The sequence below is a fragment of the Electrophorus electricus genome, chromosome 21 (genome assembly GCF_013358815.1).
Source record: "Electrophorus electricus isolate fEleEle1 chromosome 21, fEleEle1.pri, whole genome shotgun sequence".
Taxonomy (NCBI): domain Eukaryota; kingdom Metazoa; phylum Chordata; class Actinopteri; order Gymnotiformes; family Gymnotidae; genus Electrophorus; species Electrophorus electricus.
In genome coordinates, this window is record NC_049555.1 from 4,557,641 (window position 1) to 4,574,902 (window position 17,262).

General features: G+C 42.0%; 1 protein-coding gene across 2 annotated transcripts; it reads right to left on the reverse strand.

Moving 5' to 3' along the window:
- Positions 1-4,514: 4,514 nt before the first annotated feature.
- On the reverse strand, positions 4,515-16,995 carry pdcd4b (programmed cell death 4b). Of its 2 annotated transcripts, XM_027015383.2 has the most exons (12): positions 16,913-16,995; positions 16,344-16,433; positions 15,573-15,875; positions 11,633-11,730; positions 11,419-11,532; positions 10,771-10,992; positions 7,906-8,003; positions 7,675-7,792; positions 7,304-7,411; positions 6,781-6,891; positions 6,351-6,490; positions 4,515-6,004 (listed from the first exon to the last, which is right to left on the reverse strand). In XM_027015383.2, the coding sequence occupies exons 2-12, from the start codon at positions 16,384-16,386 to the stop codon at positions 5,947-5,949; spliced, it is 1,413 nt and encodes a 470-aa protein (XP_026871184.2). In that variant the 5' UTR covers positions 16,387-16,433; positions 16,913-16,995; the 3' UTR covers positions 4,515-5,946. The 2 variants fall into 2 exon arrangements, with proteins under 2 accessions (XP_026871184.2, XP_026871185.2); XM_027015384.2 differs by lacking the exon at positions 16,344-16,433 and having other exon boundaries at positions 16,913-16,981.
- Positions 16,996-17,262: the final 267 nt, after the last annotated feature.

Here is a 17,262-nt window from a genome sequence, read left to right on the forward strand (position 1 = left end):
CCCTCCCCTGCCAGCGGATTGCGTCACGCGCACGCATTACCGACGTATCACGAGACTTCTTGAGCCGCGAGGTGTTCCCCTACCTCGGACACGCCGCTCGGTTGAGGACCGAGACCACACGGACAGCCGGTCTGCTGGTACACCTACCCGCTTCTCCTGTGCTGAATTAAGTTTTGTCTCAAATAACATTTTTAAAGGCTGATTAGCCCGAAGTTTCTATCTTTTTTCTTTCTTTCAAACAGTGCATTGCAGTATACGGATATAAAGTATCCTATCATATTTACCGATAAAACTGAAAATCAAAATATTGAAATAGCACCTGGATTAATTCTTAGACACAAAATATTTTTTCTTAGTTTGAATGGTCTAATTTGGAATCAACTGCCACAGAACCTCTTGAGCAAGGTTAGGAGGGTTACTTTAAAATGTATTCCGTTACAGATTATTAATTATTTATTAAAATGTATATGTAATCTAATCCAGTTATTACTATAAAAAGGTAACGTAATCTAAGTACGATACTTTTTATTATCCTACTTTTTAACCCATTAACTGCCAAAGCCTTTCGGAACACTGGTCCATACGCTGCGCCCACGAGCTCCTGCGGCCTATTTCCTCCGTGCAAACTCATGAACTATCCAGATGCGTAAAAGTTGTCCATATATGTATGAATGTATCTCTCCCAAGCTTCAGTGCTTGGTTGTTTAAATTTAAGTAATCTGTGGTTTATATTCAACGAAACAAAAGAAAATTTCATCAATATAACTTTAGTCATATGAAACAAATACTGTATCCACGATAATAAATCTTATTTAAGCATTAAAAACATATAGTATCTATATAGTATCCACAAGCAACAAATACCATGTTCACGATCATCAAACCATTAGCATTTAAATTGCGCAGTGTGCGTTAATATAAGTAAAGAAATGCATAGATTTCGCCTCACAAATGCACGTGCATTTCCACTGACAAATTGCAAAATAATTAAGTAAAAGATCGCACACATGGAATGGTGCATATACCAAACCTTTAACGAACACAGGATACGTTCCATGCTGTTACAATACGACAGCCATGGGAATCTTTCACTCAGGGACGTTTAAAACAGGGGACAGAAGAAAAAAGACAAGAGGAGTCCTTGTAAGTTGTCCTTGTTAAGTTGTAATGTAAACCTGCTAGTAATCACCATCATTTAAGATATGCCAGTAAACTAATTACTGCCATTTCTGTAACAGTAGCAGTGGACCTTTCTTGTATCCTGATTATGTAACGCGTATCCCTTTACTGCCTACCCGTGCTCAGTGGATATATTCAGATCGAAACTGAAAACCTATCTCTTCAATCCATCTTAAGTTACTCTTTTAGATCTAAGAAACTGTATTGTTCTTTTATCTTTTATCTTTGGTTTTACGGACTTTATATAAAGATTTTTATTAAATCTTTATTTCAGTCAAATACCTCCACATCTTTACGTGCATATGTTTAAGTGTAGTACACAAGGTTTCTAAAGAAACAATTTTGGACAGAGGTCCTTCATCAGCTGAGCAAGCAAAGTGCTTCTGGAGTTCTATAGAAAACTATTTGAATTACTTTGGACCTTCTCTAGAACACGAAGTATGTGATATTTGACCAATGTTATGTTGCGAAAACTGACTTGACCCCAATATTCTGGTCCCGTTTTAGGATGAGAGGTTTCTGGTCATTTATATTCAAAATTCGAAATTAACTGTTTGATTCGGATGTACCTAGTGCTGAAATATTTTGGGGTTATTGCAGAAAATGTACCATTGACAAACAAACAAACGTCTTTGCCTCTCTAATGGTCTGCTGAAGAATACTGTAGGAATGGAAAGCATCTAAGACACTGCAAGCATCAACATGGCTGTGGCCTCATGCTATTGTTAACAGGAGAAAAGATGACAATCAAAAATTTTTTACTCTTCCTAAAAATTGTTTTAAAGGTAAACATACTCTGCTCAATCAAGACCATCACCACTGAAAAGGGTTAACATATCTGATAAGCAGCTATAGACCACCATACATGTGATGCTTTATTACAAAATCACTTATTTTATTCTTCTACGCATTTGAATTCACAGATGTGACACCCAGCTCGTGTGTGATTCTATACCAAAAAGACTAACTAAATTGCTGAATAAAAAAAGCACTTTGCTAGCACAGCTGATGACACGTCCTGGTTTTTCTGGAAATGTATACTACCCTGACTTTTTAAATTTTTTTATTTATTTGAACTTGATCTTTTCTACTTAAAAAAGTTGTCAGACTCTAGTTACACTTCCTTTGTTTTCGCGAGGCCGTTTGCAGAAACAGCAAGACTGCTGTTTAACTGAGTAATATTAAACTTTAGTCATATTAAACTTTAGTCAGCGTCTAGCCCAGTCCCAAATGCATGTGAAGACTGCGGATGTCCCGCTTCTCGTTCGGGCGATTACAGGGGAGCTCCGCGTGCCCTTACTGCGGCCTTCGCGAGACCCTCAATGACGCGCGCTCAGAAGCGGTTTATTACGCCAAAAATCCGTCAGATACAGACGAGGACCAATCAGAGTCGAGGATTTTGTCACGCAGCTCGAGCAACATGGCAGAAAATACAATATTCCAATATGATTCAGTACATTTCTCTACAAATTGATTATTGTTTGTTATGGATTATTGGTTGCTACGTAACGGAAGCACTACAGTGAAAACCGCAGGCAGCATTACGCAATTGTCACGACAGTCAAGTCTCTCACATGCACGCGCTCGTAGGTAAGCACGTTTTGACGTCACCAGCCCGCAGAGCTCGTGGCGCCATTTGGCTCGCGCCTGTCGTGCGCGCGCACGTGCTCCGCCGATGGTCGCTAGGTGGCAGAAGGGGTGTGTCGGCCCCAGCGCGGAGCCGTACTCCACAGTAGAAGGAAGACGCTCGCCGCTGCGTATCCGAAGGGGATTAAGGTAAACCCGGCAGGAGAAACAGAAAACTTAGCTACTTCGTATATGGCAATGTAGACTTCTACTCGGTTGTGAAAAGTGCGAAAGACGTCACGCAAATGGAACTACATGTTGTGTTTAGCTAGCTGTACTAGCTACGCTGTTTAGTCTTGGCACTGGCTAGCTAGGTAACGTTTCTTACGTTATTAATGCGATCAAGATCGTGTTGCTAGTCTTTAGGATGTAACAACGATGGTTTTGATGTAAAATCATCGTTCTCCTTTTGATATTAAAGGCTTTTAGAGAACGCACCATGCCTGAAGTCAAGACGGTGTTCAAAGAGGTTTTACCCAAACAAGGTATAAGATACGTTAAATTGATTTTTTTAATAGCCCTTAAGGAAACTCCTGTTATTGAAGTTGTAGTTATTGTTTATTCTCTTCGTATTTACGGGCCAGTTTTATTACGTACACTCAAATGAATACTACTTAACTTGTTTGTTGTTTTGTCATTCTAGAGGGGTTACTCCCCTGGTCTCATTTTATGTTTTGAACTTGCCTCCACTAGACATTCTCAAACACTGCACCGCTACGGTTCGAGTTCAGTAAGAAAATCGGAATGTAAGAGACCCTCATGTTGACATTAAGTTCACCCATGCAGGTCAGCTGTCAATGGAGGACGTTCCCACCATGGTTCTGTGTAAACCCAGGCTGTTACCCCTGAAGTCCGTCACACTGGAGAAGCTGGAGAAGATGCAACAGGAGGCACAACGTGTCATCAAGCAACAGGAAACAGCACAGCAACAGGAGCATGCTTAGTAGACTATGCCACAACGGCATGAAGTGTGCACTTCTATCCGGAGCATGCTCAGTAGAGCTCACAACTGTATGAAGTGTGCACTTCCCTCAGGAACATGCTCAGTAGAGCCTGCTGCTACTGGGATGGAGTGCGCGTTTCCATCACAACCTAATATTACAACATATCACACTAATGAAAAGCTCATCTGTAACATTACACTAAGTTAAGCTGTTTAGCATTAGTTATTCTAGTTGTGGTTTGGATATCACAGGGACATGTTTCAAAAATGTAATTATGAATACCCCCTGAGTTCTAAATTGAACATTTGACTACATGATTTGTGATGGAATTTGCCAGAGCCAGGTTATTTAAAGTACATCACCACTGAACAATCTGTTTGAACATTCTTAGTTTAAGACTAGATGTGTTTATAAAATTAACCATGTTTTTGCCAAGAGTGAATCACAGTGAACTGCCATTGTAAATAGCTGTCAGCATCAAGATAATGTATGGCCACACTGACAGCAAACATGTGAATGTATTGTAGAATATGCTATTTTACAAGGGCCAGATTGGTCTAAAGATGTAGGACACAGCATGTGTACCCCACACAGCCAATTATGACAGACCTACATGACAATTTCTTTTACCGCAAAAAATCTTCATTCTCTACTCTTGGACCCACTGGCAACTCAAAGTAAAGAATGTGACTCAGGAACTGAAGCAGTAAGTGAAAACAGAAATTATTACAAATGCACCCTACACACTGTTATATATAACCAGAATGTTATACTAACTGGACAGTTTTAATTAGCTTTGTATTAAATATGCTACTGGATTCCTTTACTTAAAAGCATTCATTACATGAATAAATGAAAATATAATTCATGAGAGATGAGCAGCAGTTTGTCAATGTTTGCCATAAGTAATGTCAACACATTTATGTTTTTATTCCTTATCCATTTTAAACAAAGCAAGAACATTTGGTAAATATTACACATGGCAAAGTTGTGAAATAGAAAAATAATATGTTGACAGCAATTTGTGACGACATTCCAATTGCTTCACATTTCTCTGTATTGCCTTTTTAGTTGCATCCAGTAATGACATCATTAAACTGAGACAAGAAAAACAAACCAAACAAACATACATACATCAGACTAGACAGGAAGTTCAATCCAATGGGAGATGAAGCTTTAAACCAACAAGCCTCCCTCTATACAGCTCTCAGCCAACCCCACCCAACCCAACCCTACAAACACTGCCCACTGGGGAATTTGAAGATATTTCCGAAAGTGAGACTTTTTAGTTAACAGATTTTTTTTTAAATAAAGGAAAGGTTTCAGGGGAAAAAAAATGGAAACATTTCCAACTTGCCTGTTATAGTCAATTAGCCAAGACGTTTGGTGCCCTGATTTTGCTTCTTTTGTTTTGCACTGGAGTGACAAGATAACCAATTAGCTTTATACAAACCACATACTGAAGTCACACATTTGCCTCAAAAGATGTAGGTTGGCCAACATAAACCAATATTTAAAAAAAACAAAAAACGGACCATATAATCTGAATCCGTTCTAACTTTCTGTTCAGTTCTGCCTTCAGATTTTGGGTGGCACCTGGATGTGCAGACATGTCACTAATGTGAACATGACCAACGTGAATGCAACAGACCTGAGAGACAAACTTGAGAAACGAGACCGGGTCACGTCTAGACATGTCTTGGCTGATCATTTTAGGCTGAAATGGGTAGGGTTTTTAATTTTTTGTCAAACTTCCTCCAAGCCAGGGGTCAAGCATCATGGGCAGGGGAGCAGGTTAGCAGATGACCCCACCACACCTGCCTAAACTTAAGACTGTGACTAACTGCATATGCCTCTGGATGCCCCTGGAGTGGCAGTGAATACAAAACATGGAATGACCCAGTTATTTTAAAGTGGCACTTTCTAGGTTAGCTTATCTTGGTCACCTTGAAGGAGTGTGTGTGTGTGTGTGTGTGTGTGTGTGTGTGTGTGTGTGTGTGTTTTTAAACATTTCCTTCAGTTTTTAAGCGCTTTTTCTGTTCCTTGGTCATATTCCCTGTGTAAGCTCAATATTCTTAACAAACAGGAGGAAAGCTCTACCTAAACCTCTAGGACACATAGTATGCAGGTTTCAAAGAGTAGCGCTAGTTTTCCAGAAGGCCATGGGCCCCAGGTGTTTTCCTGGGTCACGTCGACATCAGTAGTTTTCAAGTTTGACATAGACGTCATCTTCACTGACACACCTTTTCTGCCCTCTGATAAAGAAAAGCACCGAGTTGAACTTCAGTCCTACAACACCTATTATTTCACAACACCACACCAAATATTTCTCTTTCCCCCTCACACACACACACCTGTTCAAACACAAGTACATTATCATTAGCTTCTCAACATTAACAAAGAATTAACTTGCTAAAGGTTCATTTTAATCAGGTGTCTACAGAACTCGTCTTGCCACATTAACAGACAGATAAACATCTTGCTTACACATTACTGAATGACAAGGACTTCTGCCCCAGTAAATTAGTCAAATCAACCAGCTCAAAAACCCCCAAACACACACACAAACGAAACAAAAGCCCATGTCTCCTCCTTACTTACCGACATGGACAGAGGTCCCTGAGGTTTTTGTCGATGACTCCAGAACTGAAACTCTGATCCACAAAGTACTCCAGTAGAGAGTACGCACATGGGACGTCAATGTTAATATCAGCAATGTCCATATACACTCTCTCATACCCCTAGAGGGGAAGAGAAACAATGTGTATTAGCGTTAAACAGTAACAATGTGTAGCTGCTGAGTGCAATACTTTCAGAATGATGCCTCTCCAGCTATTTTAGTTTGTGAACTGGATCCAGAGTGACTAATAAAGGTGCTTTGTCATTTATTCATAGAACACATCCTAGCCAATAGAGTAGGTTAGAGACCAAGATACCAATGAACTAGAATTCTGTAGAAATACTACAGTATCGATACAGTAATGATTAGTTGTTGTGGCTGCACTGCTAACAAGCACAGATGGCCCCCTACCCGTCTCATCTGGTCCACGGTGATGACTGAAGAGTCATAGAGAGGTTTCAGCAGCTTCAAGATCATGCGGAGGGTTGTGTCTCCACTGGACTCCAGAACCATGACTATTGCCTACAGAAACACACAATCCAAATTATTTCCAGTGATAAATTCTTGTTTGTTTTATAGGTTGTGTGCTCAGTTATGGTAACGCGAATGATTAGTTTCACATAATTCTCAGTTTAGTACAGACAGATTTTTGTTACTTCCTAGTGGGTGTGTTATAACAGCAGACAGACTGGAGGGAAAAATCACATGAGCCATTGGAACTGTAGAAGCAGAGCTAGGTGAGACACAAACTGAAATGATCACATTTAAGCAAGTAAACATGCAAGAAAGTAAGTAAATGTGAGGTACACATGACATGTGCCATAGTACTGACCATCATAGATCTGTGCTATTATCTGCAAGCATAAGGTGCCACCTTATCTGAGCGCACGCACACACACACACACGCACACACTCAACAGCACGGCACCGTTACCTCATAGACAAACTGGTGATGGAAGTGAGGCACCTCCAGCTCCCGCAGACAACACTCAGCCTCCGCCACGTCACCTGACAGCACGTACTCCTTCAGCAGCAGATTCACCTGTGCACAGGGAGTGGGCGGAGTTCAGGAGCAGGGCTCTGGGTCTGCACAAGCCCTGTGGCACTAGGTCGATATCTGCTAATTCTGCACACTATGTTTGAGCAGATCTGCTAGAGAGAAGACAACCCAGGCTGGAACAAACGACGACCAAAAAAACAAACAAACAAACAAACAAACAAACAAACCACTAACCAAGCAACTAAACAAAAACAAACAAACAAAAACCAATCTTTAAGTGATCATTAAATGGGTGGGGTCCTGACCTCTTTTATGAGTTGATTGACAGGTCTCTGGCCACCGCCCAAACCCCAGAGGTTGTCGATCCGGAGTCCCGTCTCCCTGCGCATCTTCAGCAGCACAGCAGCCCGGTCCAGAGCAGCCCTGTCAATCAAGCACAAGGCTGTCGATAAAGCCTGATGTTGGTAGGTTCTTCTGAGCAGCTCTTCCAGAAGCCTGACCCAAGCAGTGTGTGTGTGGGGTTGAGAGGGGCCTACCGTGTGTGCCCACAGTCCACCCGGCCCTTGTAACCTTCCACAAAGTTTGTGGGAAGGATGTGATCTGCCACTGCCCTGGCGATGAACTGGCCCACCAGCTGGAAAAGAAGAGCACAGCTGCTTTGAAAAGGTTTGCTCCTGGTGGCAAAACGACACTGGCACAGCCCCAAGAGCTGGAAGACTCTTACATTTACGGGTATCAGAATGTACACGAGCACCAAAGGAGGACACTTGTATTATTTCACCCTTACTGCTGAGAAGCACCAGGCACATGCAATTTCAAATACACCCGTTTTTTTTTCCTTTTTGGTTTTGTCCAAAATCCCTATGAGCACAAGATGTTTTGTTTCAGGTCTCCTGCTATGGTTTATTCAGAATTATCAAAGATACTGAATTATTGATGAGAGAAAAAAGTGCATTTCTATATTCATATTTGCATTTTTTTTTTTTAAATCCCCAAATGCAAAAAACATTTTTGATACCAGATCCCAAAATTGTACGGACATGGAATCTTGCAAAAGAAAAGAAAAGAAGAAAAAAAAAAAAAAAAAGAGAGAAGCCTTTTTTCCAATCCGGTCTCTTTGTAACTGACCTACATTTAAATTATTTGTACAGGGAAACTGGGAACCAGAGTCCACAGGAAGGTTTGAAGCCTTATGCCTGTTCATGCAATAATGCACCTGAGTGTCACTTCATGTCCCTGACTGTTGCGAGTTGCATCCAGTCAGGCGGCAGCCTCCACTCGCATATTCCGTACTGCTGGTTTAAGTGTATTCTCGCAATTTATAGTGTACTGTGTTCAAGTTTTGTAAGTCACTCTGGATAAGAGCGTCTGCTAAATGCCGTAAATGTAAATGTTCAAGTGTTGTGTTTGCGCAGTTAAGCAAGTTAGTTCTAGTTACTTGTAGTGCCCCCTGTTGTGTGCTCATGGTAACTGCATACTCTAGATTTCATGTGGCAGCAACATGCAAATTCCTAATGTACATATAACTGACATCATATGATAACATCCTATCAGCAACACCAGCAACCGCTGTTTGTCTCACAGCAAAAAGCATCTTGTGTTTAGGATTTTGAAGAAGGGAGTCCTCAGTATTATGCCACTGGTGCGTAAATCTGTTCCAGCCCTAATCTAACACTCCTACCTAGCTAAGATAGGCCTCCAGCACCAGTGCAAGATCCAGAACTTCCTGTATGTGACAGTGGATCAGCTACAGGCATCAGTGCTGAGTCCAAAATCTCCCTTGCTAATGCATTTTGCCAACATGTTTAGTGGTTTGTTGGCTTTAAAGTCTCTTGTTGAGAGACTGGGAACTTTTCAGTGTTTTAGAGAAAGTCTGTGGTTGATCAGATAACAGAAATGTTCATAAGTCCAAGTCTCGAGTCTCCAGATAAGTCTGTCTCTCGAATCCCACTTGGAAAAAATGTTAACTTATTATTATTTATAGTTTATATTCTCATTTACATTTGTGGTTAAAACTGTGCATTCTTCATTGCAAAGAGGTGGAACAGTGCCTGATACCTAATGTTACATTTATTCTGGTGTACAAACATTAGCTAGCAAGAAAATTGCAGAGCAACAACAACTGAGCGTGTACAAAAGCCAGAAATTCGTTTGTGCTTAATATGATGTGGATCTTAGAAAAAGCATTTGTGTGACATCAGTCCAACTGGCTAGCACACTTTCTATGCCAACAACAATCTAGCTACCTAGCTAGGCAGCATGCTTACTGTCCATACCAACTTTCCAGTGTATTTTGAGATGTCTTATAAAATTCGATGTTATTTTGCAGGTGACTTATTTGAGGCATGTAGCACTACAATGTCCATCTGACTCAAGGTGATGATTAAAGGTTCATTGTGTACCAATGTTAAACTTAACATCAGCATGACACCTGTGTGCTGCCAAAATAAATAAATTACAAATTAAATAAAATTTCAAGGAGTCAAGTCACTATCTCTGCAAGAGTCAAATTTAGCCTACTCCAGCATAAACACAAAATGGAACTTAATCTTACTTGTTGTACACAAACACAGTTTTTTTCTATATGAAAACGAGAAATCCAGAGAGAATAGAGACAGATGTGCACACAGAGACGTGTGGTGGAACCTGTGCTGCTGTGAGCCATACACCCTGTTTACTTGGTACGGGTATGGTGTCTTGAATGTGCGTGGTTGAGTGTGTATACTTTCTGCTTGAAAGAACTGTCTCAACTATTTAGGCATGAACAAAACCAGCTTAGCCTACAGAACCTCTGCCCTCAAGCAGAGGGAGGGTGGTGGGGGGTAGGAAAGTGAGAATGTGATGGGCGAGAGCAAGACAAGTGAAACAAAACATCCGAGTCATCTCACAAATGGGATCGGTCTCTCTCTAAATCACACTCACACCTTTCAAGTAGTTACCTGCACACAGAATACTCTGGTGCTGGATTAACTAACATGCCGTAATGGTGACAGGAATAGTGATTTTTTTTTTTTTTTTTTTTTTACACTGTACAAAACTGAGTTGTTATAGAAACTAGTTTCAGGGGACAAAGGTAGAGTGTGAACGCACCCTACTCACTCTTACTGCATCATCATTACTCACAGCACCACAACAGAACTGTTATTATACACTCACCAGCCATGGTATTAGATACACCTGTTCAACTGATTGTTAACGCAGTTATCTAATCAGTCAATCACATGGCAGCAACTCAGTGCATTTAGACATGCAGAAATTCAAACTGAGCATCAGAATGGAGAAGAAAGGTGATGCAAGTGACTCTGAACGTGGCATGGCTGCTGGTGTTAGAAGGGCTGGCCTGAGTGTTTCAGAAACAACTGATGCGTGCCTCAACGGAGGCTGTGCTGCAGTGCCGTTACCCGGGGCGCTGTGGGCGTGTCCAGCACCAGGTCTGGGAGCTCTTGCAGGAGCTTGTGAAAGGCAGCCTCCACTTCTGAGTGCGTGAGGACCCGCCCACACAGGTGGCTGAGGAGGCGGGAAGTCAGCTCCCGGTGACTGGCCTTGGCCTCCATCGCCAAGGAGACAGCCAGCAGGGGAACATCACTACGCATAGTGCCCAGATTCAGTTCACTCAGCAGCTCCTACACACACACACACACAGAGACAGACACACACACACACACACACAGAGTTCTCTCATAAATTATATTATTTATCAAATAACTGCAAGTAAAGACACACGTATGTACACTCAGTCACTCAGGCAATGGACAAGTTCTCTTATTACCGTCACAGTATGGTAAATGGAGACTATAGAAAGACAATAACTGTATAGGAAATCATGTACTATACCCTATTTATCAGAATATATACTCTGAAGTATGGGTAAGTAAGAACCATTATGAAGCATGTGGTAATGTTCCTTACTACTGAAACATACGATACAATGGAATGGCTCATATGGGCTGTGTGAACATACTAATCGCCGAGTCATACTAAAGTAAAATACTGCATGGTTGTACACAGTTTCACACCCCTTTTGACCGACAGCAAAGCTTCGCTCTTACCGCTACTTCGTAAGCATCACCGTGTTCAAAGTATTCCTTCACGATGGGCGTGACTGTCCGAACAAAGGCATCCTCGTCAAGCGGGAGTACCACCGTCTCGTACACGCAGTTCTCCTGTGGGAGGAGTCATGGGCATATGGTATTAGTGGGAGTGGAGCCAGGGAGGAGCCATGTCAATCAGAAATTGGCCAACGACAGCAAGCAAACCACGCACCTGATCCTCGTCGTAGTTGGGGTCTCGCACGTCCACCTGCTGTTCGTCCTCGTACACCTGCCCGGGTGTGCCCCACACACCCTTCCCACCGGCACCACCTGGAGGCGGCAAGCACACACAGACCCGCGGGTTGATACAGCAGCCTGGTCTGGCCTGCCTTACTGCTACTGCTCAAATAAACTCAAGCGCTGCCCTTGAACATCACTGGTGGACAGGAGGATAAAGCTTATTTTTACCAACTGCACCACACAAACAGAACATTTCTTGTCTTCTGAATAATGAACATCACCGTCTCTCAGTACTGGTGAACTTAATATGCAGCATGTTAAGTCAGTTAGCACAGTGCCTCAGGAAGAGGTGAGGAACGTTTTTGAAGGTTTTTGCAGTACTCAGCTGTCATGCAGATGACGCTACAGCCACAAAGTGTCCACATTCAGGCTGCCTGAGTTTCACAGAGATAAGGCCAAACAAGAGGTTTTATCTGACTCTAATCACTCGAAGTAAGGAAAAAAACAAACAAAAACCTGAACAGGTTTAAGGTGGACAAACATTTGGGCTACCCACCTTAAATTTTTAATGGCAGGGACTCAAAACTCATATGTTGTCAAAAGAACTGTGCAATGTATGACCTCTGTGCTCCACCAGAGGGCAGTGTGGAGCTTGTCATATTTTAGCTCAGTGATGAAAGATTACAGCCATTGTAAAATGAGTGCCAGTAGCTACATATACAGGGTCACCAAATAGTACCTTTGTTTTCCCTATACACCAAACACATCACATGATGTGGGTCAAGGGAACTGCAGCTGATTAAATCCCTTCACTCAGAATGCCCTGCAACATGACGCAGACGTTATGCTTGTTTCTCTTGATAGCTGGACGATTTAGATTTTGTTAGCTAATGTGGCTAGCAATCTACTGAACTGTATCCATGACATCGACCTTATATTTTACACCTAAATGAGTAGCTGGTTGATGCTGGCTGAACAGCTTGTTATAGCCAATATTTAGCTAAAGATAATAAATATTAGCTAACCAGGGAAAGTCAACAGGCTACGTTTGTTTTCCAGCTGATTTGGAAATTTTACTTCTAAAAGAATCACTGACAGAATCCAGCAAAAATGCATTAAATATTATTGTTATCAATTATTAAGAGTCCAATTAAATGAACTCTGACATATTCCTGTTTAATTGCTAATCAGCCAGCCTGTATGCTCAAATGGCCAGAATATCTTCAACAGTAAACTTTCATATAAACCGCCGGTGAAGTGAGTAGTGTATAACCAGCAGTTTCTCACAGGCCAGTTTAAAATTCTCTTTAAAATGGATGTTTTCACTACTTTTGGTTTGGAATCTCCCTTAAATAGTCCAGATTCTACATGTAGACCATTTTGCAAGCAACTGCTGGGGTGTTTGGGTTGCACCTAGTGATCTGGTGATCTTCATGCTAACACACAAACCACACCCGGCAATGAAGTGTTTAGTTCAATCCGGTGTGTTTGCGCAGAAAAACAGAACCTGTGCAAGACTGGAGTTCCCCACCGCTGAGGTTAACTACTAAAGGTTACTATACCCCCGCAGTCACAGAAACACACTGTTAAACATCATGCTGATTTTTCATTCTACTTTCATTAAATAAATCTTTCAATGCTATTTCATGATTTCATCACATTTGGTATCAGCTAATCTGCCCCTTACAAATGGTGTTTATTATTATTCAATTAATGGCTTACATAAGTTACATTACATTGAAATGCTTGAAATAAGTGAAGATTGTTGGACACTTGTAGACAGGGTCGTGCGTCACACACTTTCCGCAGACACTGTTCCTTCTGTAAACACATGCATGTTCTGATCTGACACACACACACACACACTTCTAAGCCTTTTCACAGTAGAAAGTGTGTTTGTGCACTCAGCATGCAGGATACAAACTAACCACCAACAGCTGATACACAGCTGCCACTGCCAGGCCACACACGCATGCGCGCGCACACACACGCACACGCACACACACACACACATATATACACACACACACACGTCCACACACACACACACACGAGTGCGCGCCAGATGGGCAAGATTCACAGACTCAATGACCCAACTCATTAATAATCAGTATGGGTTAATTTCAGAGGTTGCTTACGTTTCACCAAGCAGAGGAACAGGGAGAGAGACCAAACAATACGTACAGGTGCTGTTTTCTCCTGTAGTTTGCATATTTATACCTAATGGGTATAGGGTCTTGTAAAGTATTCAACACCTTAAAAAGTCATCAGATTCATCGGAATGACAAATGACACCTTAAAATTTTGTGCTGCGTCATATTTGATGTTAAAAGTTTGACCTTGAGAATGTATTAAAGTGATTTTGGTTTAAAGTATGAAAATAATCTGTTACAATTCAATAACTGAAAGCTCTGCAGTGTTGAGTTTAAACAGATAACACAGAGAGAGAGCGCAAGAGTGATTGATTCAGCCGCAGGACTGGTCATGACCCAGCAGTAGCGCATTTACAATGTCTGATCCTGTCCGTGTTTTAGGGTACACACACACGGTGAAGGTCAGAGCACAACATGTTTATCTTTGGGTTTCCAAGTGCAGGCTGTCAGCAGGATTTAGACCTGCTTTACCCACACCTCTGACACACCAAACACACTATGAGACAAAATTCCCAACAATCCGTGTCCCCCAAACATGGTTTAATGTGTCTGAAGTTGTTTTCATGCTTAAAGTTATGCTCCTCCAAGCTAAATATGCAAAATATTAAAACATTTTTTAAAAACAAAGATTCTTGTTACTTTTGTTCATAGTACATACGTGATACAGGACCCATGGCTCCCACCCAAGTATAGAAACAAAGTGAAATTGTATGCATGTTTCCAGGGAGATTCTACAGAGGTTATAGCCATTTTTGACATCCCACAGCTCGAGAGGACATGCAAAAAAAAACAAAAAGAAAAAACAAACTACTGACTGACACCATTAGGTAATGAGAGGAAAACAAGCTTTTCCACAGCACAGCACACTAAAAAGAAACATCAACACAATAGCACAAAAGAAAACCTATTAGCTGATTGTTTTGGACGCCCAGGCCGTGTGCTGCACCACGAGTTACTAGAGGTGCAGCTCAGTCTGTCTATTCACAGTCATTAAACCAAACCAGATAACCTGCCCTCGACCTGCAGGCTGCGGACAGACTGGTCTAAGAAAAGGTCTAAACAGTGAGTAATACTGCAAGCTACCTACGCTGGTGCTCTGCACTGGTCAAGAGAAACCACAACCCCGTGCAACAGCCTCGGACTTTCAGGGGTAAGACCTGCAAAGTCAGGCTTCACAAATCTAGACTGGAGTTCTAGAAGTTTCCATCAGCTCTACACGAAACATGCTCTGCAAGGCAGAGGTCCAATTCTATAATCCTTCTCTTTGGCTCTGCCGTTGGGCATGACACGCACTCAATTCACTGTTGAAATTCACTCTCAAATGGCACTTCTGGAAAAATGAAAGGGTGGTGACTGAGATTCATGACATCAGTGTTATCTGTTCACAATGTCAACGTTGTGAAACACTCCAAAGCTTGGGAGAATGCACAAAAGGAGGAACAGTGAAAAGCCAGAGGGTGTAGGACCTAGTTCCTTCAGACCCAACTAACTCAGAACAAAAGCTCTAGACAACCATCCTGGTGTAACAGCAGTGTGTTACATTATGGCTTTTGTACTGTGCCAAAACACCAGATTCTCAAAGCAGTTCAGTGCTGCAGGAATGCAAATATGAGAAATAGGGGGGAAAAGTTAAATTAACAGCTAAGGTTGCTGGCAGTCAGAAAGCCAGTGGGTCGGCTAGTTTGAGCTGTCCATTACAGACTGCTTCATTACCCTATACTAGTTTTTCATTAACCAGGCGAGCTTTTGTGTAAGGTTTTAGTTAGGTTATCTAGCTACCTTTCTTTGGCAGGCCTCTCCCTTTTCCCTGGCGTGATCTGCGGTCAAGCACCTTGCCCTTGGGGCTGGTGGGCGGTGGACCGAACCGGACGGTGTCCCCATTGTCGCTGAGAGAGTCGCCCCTGCCAGAGTCCCTGGACGAGTTCTTCCGGAGACGGCGCTTGGCCTTGGCCTTGAGCCGGGCCTCCTGAACTGTGCCGGCTGGGACCGTTATCCAGTTGCCGTTGATTTCGTTGTTTATTTTTGCGCTGTTGCTTTTCTCCTCGTCTCCAGACATATAAGAGTCGCTGAGATCATCTGCCTCTGTGAGGATAAAGTATCAAGTCGTTAGATATGCATGTTAACATTGTTAACGTATTTGGTGTCAGAATTTACAGCACAGCACGCTTCCCTGACTGGTCACACAGGGCTTCATAAGTTGTAAAATGCAATTCCATAGATAATTAATTTTTTTGTGTGTTTATGTTCGGATAAAGGCTAAAGATGCACAGTCATGTATATTCAACAAACCATGCTTTTTTTGGCAGTCGTGTTGACAGTTTTTTGTATTCTGCTGACAATTCTTACAACCCAGACTTTCTTAAAAACGGATATCGCTGCAGGGGGAGGGGGGGGGGGGGGGGTCTAGGCAGCATTACATCATTCCACTGCACAGCCTGATTTAACATGGCAGACTACTTTAACGTGAAATTATTCGTCTCGGTAAAAATGAACGGCACTGAACGACTTGTTTATGCAGCCAACTAGTATGAATTTAGTTTCAGCACTTACCTACTGGGTTGGCATTAAGCCATGCCTCACAATCTGTTGCCATTATTCGTAAGTAGCTGGAGCACAAAGCAGTTTAGGAAACAGCAGGACCTATGATGTTGAAGTGAATGAACAGTCAGTGGCTGAAAACATCCGAGCAGGCGACTATCGACGGGGAGGCCAAACATTACAAAAAGGTCTGAACAACCAGTCGCCTTGTCAGCTTGGCTGCTCAAATCAGCACAAAGCAGCAAACGCGCATCACTGCAGGGCAAGACTACACGACGCTTCGATAGAAGAAATAAAGTGTATGCTTGTATAGTCTGACCTTTAAATTTGTCACGTTATTAATGGTGGAAGTCGACGAGATGGTTTGTTGCCATAAATAGCTATAGTTAGTTAGCGTTAGCCAACTACAGGAGAAGGTGTTGACCACAGCTACTGGTGAACGCACGACCAGAACATAAACAAACCTTGATGTATTGCTTCGCAAGCTTTATTCGTCGAATTGACATCTACAGTAGTGCCATATATTTATACACATATTTAAATGCAGTAAACAATAACTGCAAGAGGGAGCTATTACTTACTGTGCTTGCCTCTCGCCTTCAAAATTACAAGGTAGATCTCAGTTCGCAACCGTTCTGTTCACTGCCCAGCAACTCAATTACATATGGGCAGAGTTTGAGCTTCCTGATTGGACCGGATTATTTTATGTTGGAGACAACAGCGACCAATGACCATGCAGAAAAGGCCTACGAAATCCTTCTCGCATTTTCTATGTGGCATGAGATACAGTTTGAGATGCACTGCCACCCAGCGAGGAACACCAAAATTGCAGGAATTAGATAAATAATCGTTTCTAATTTGACTTTGCGTCAACATAATTATAGATGTGAACTACTTAAAATGCAGGCTTGAAAAGTTACTTTAATTGAAG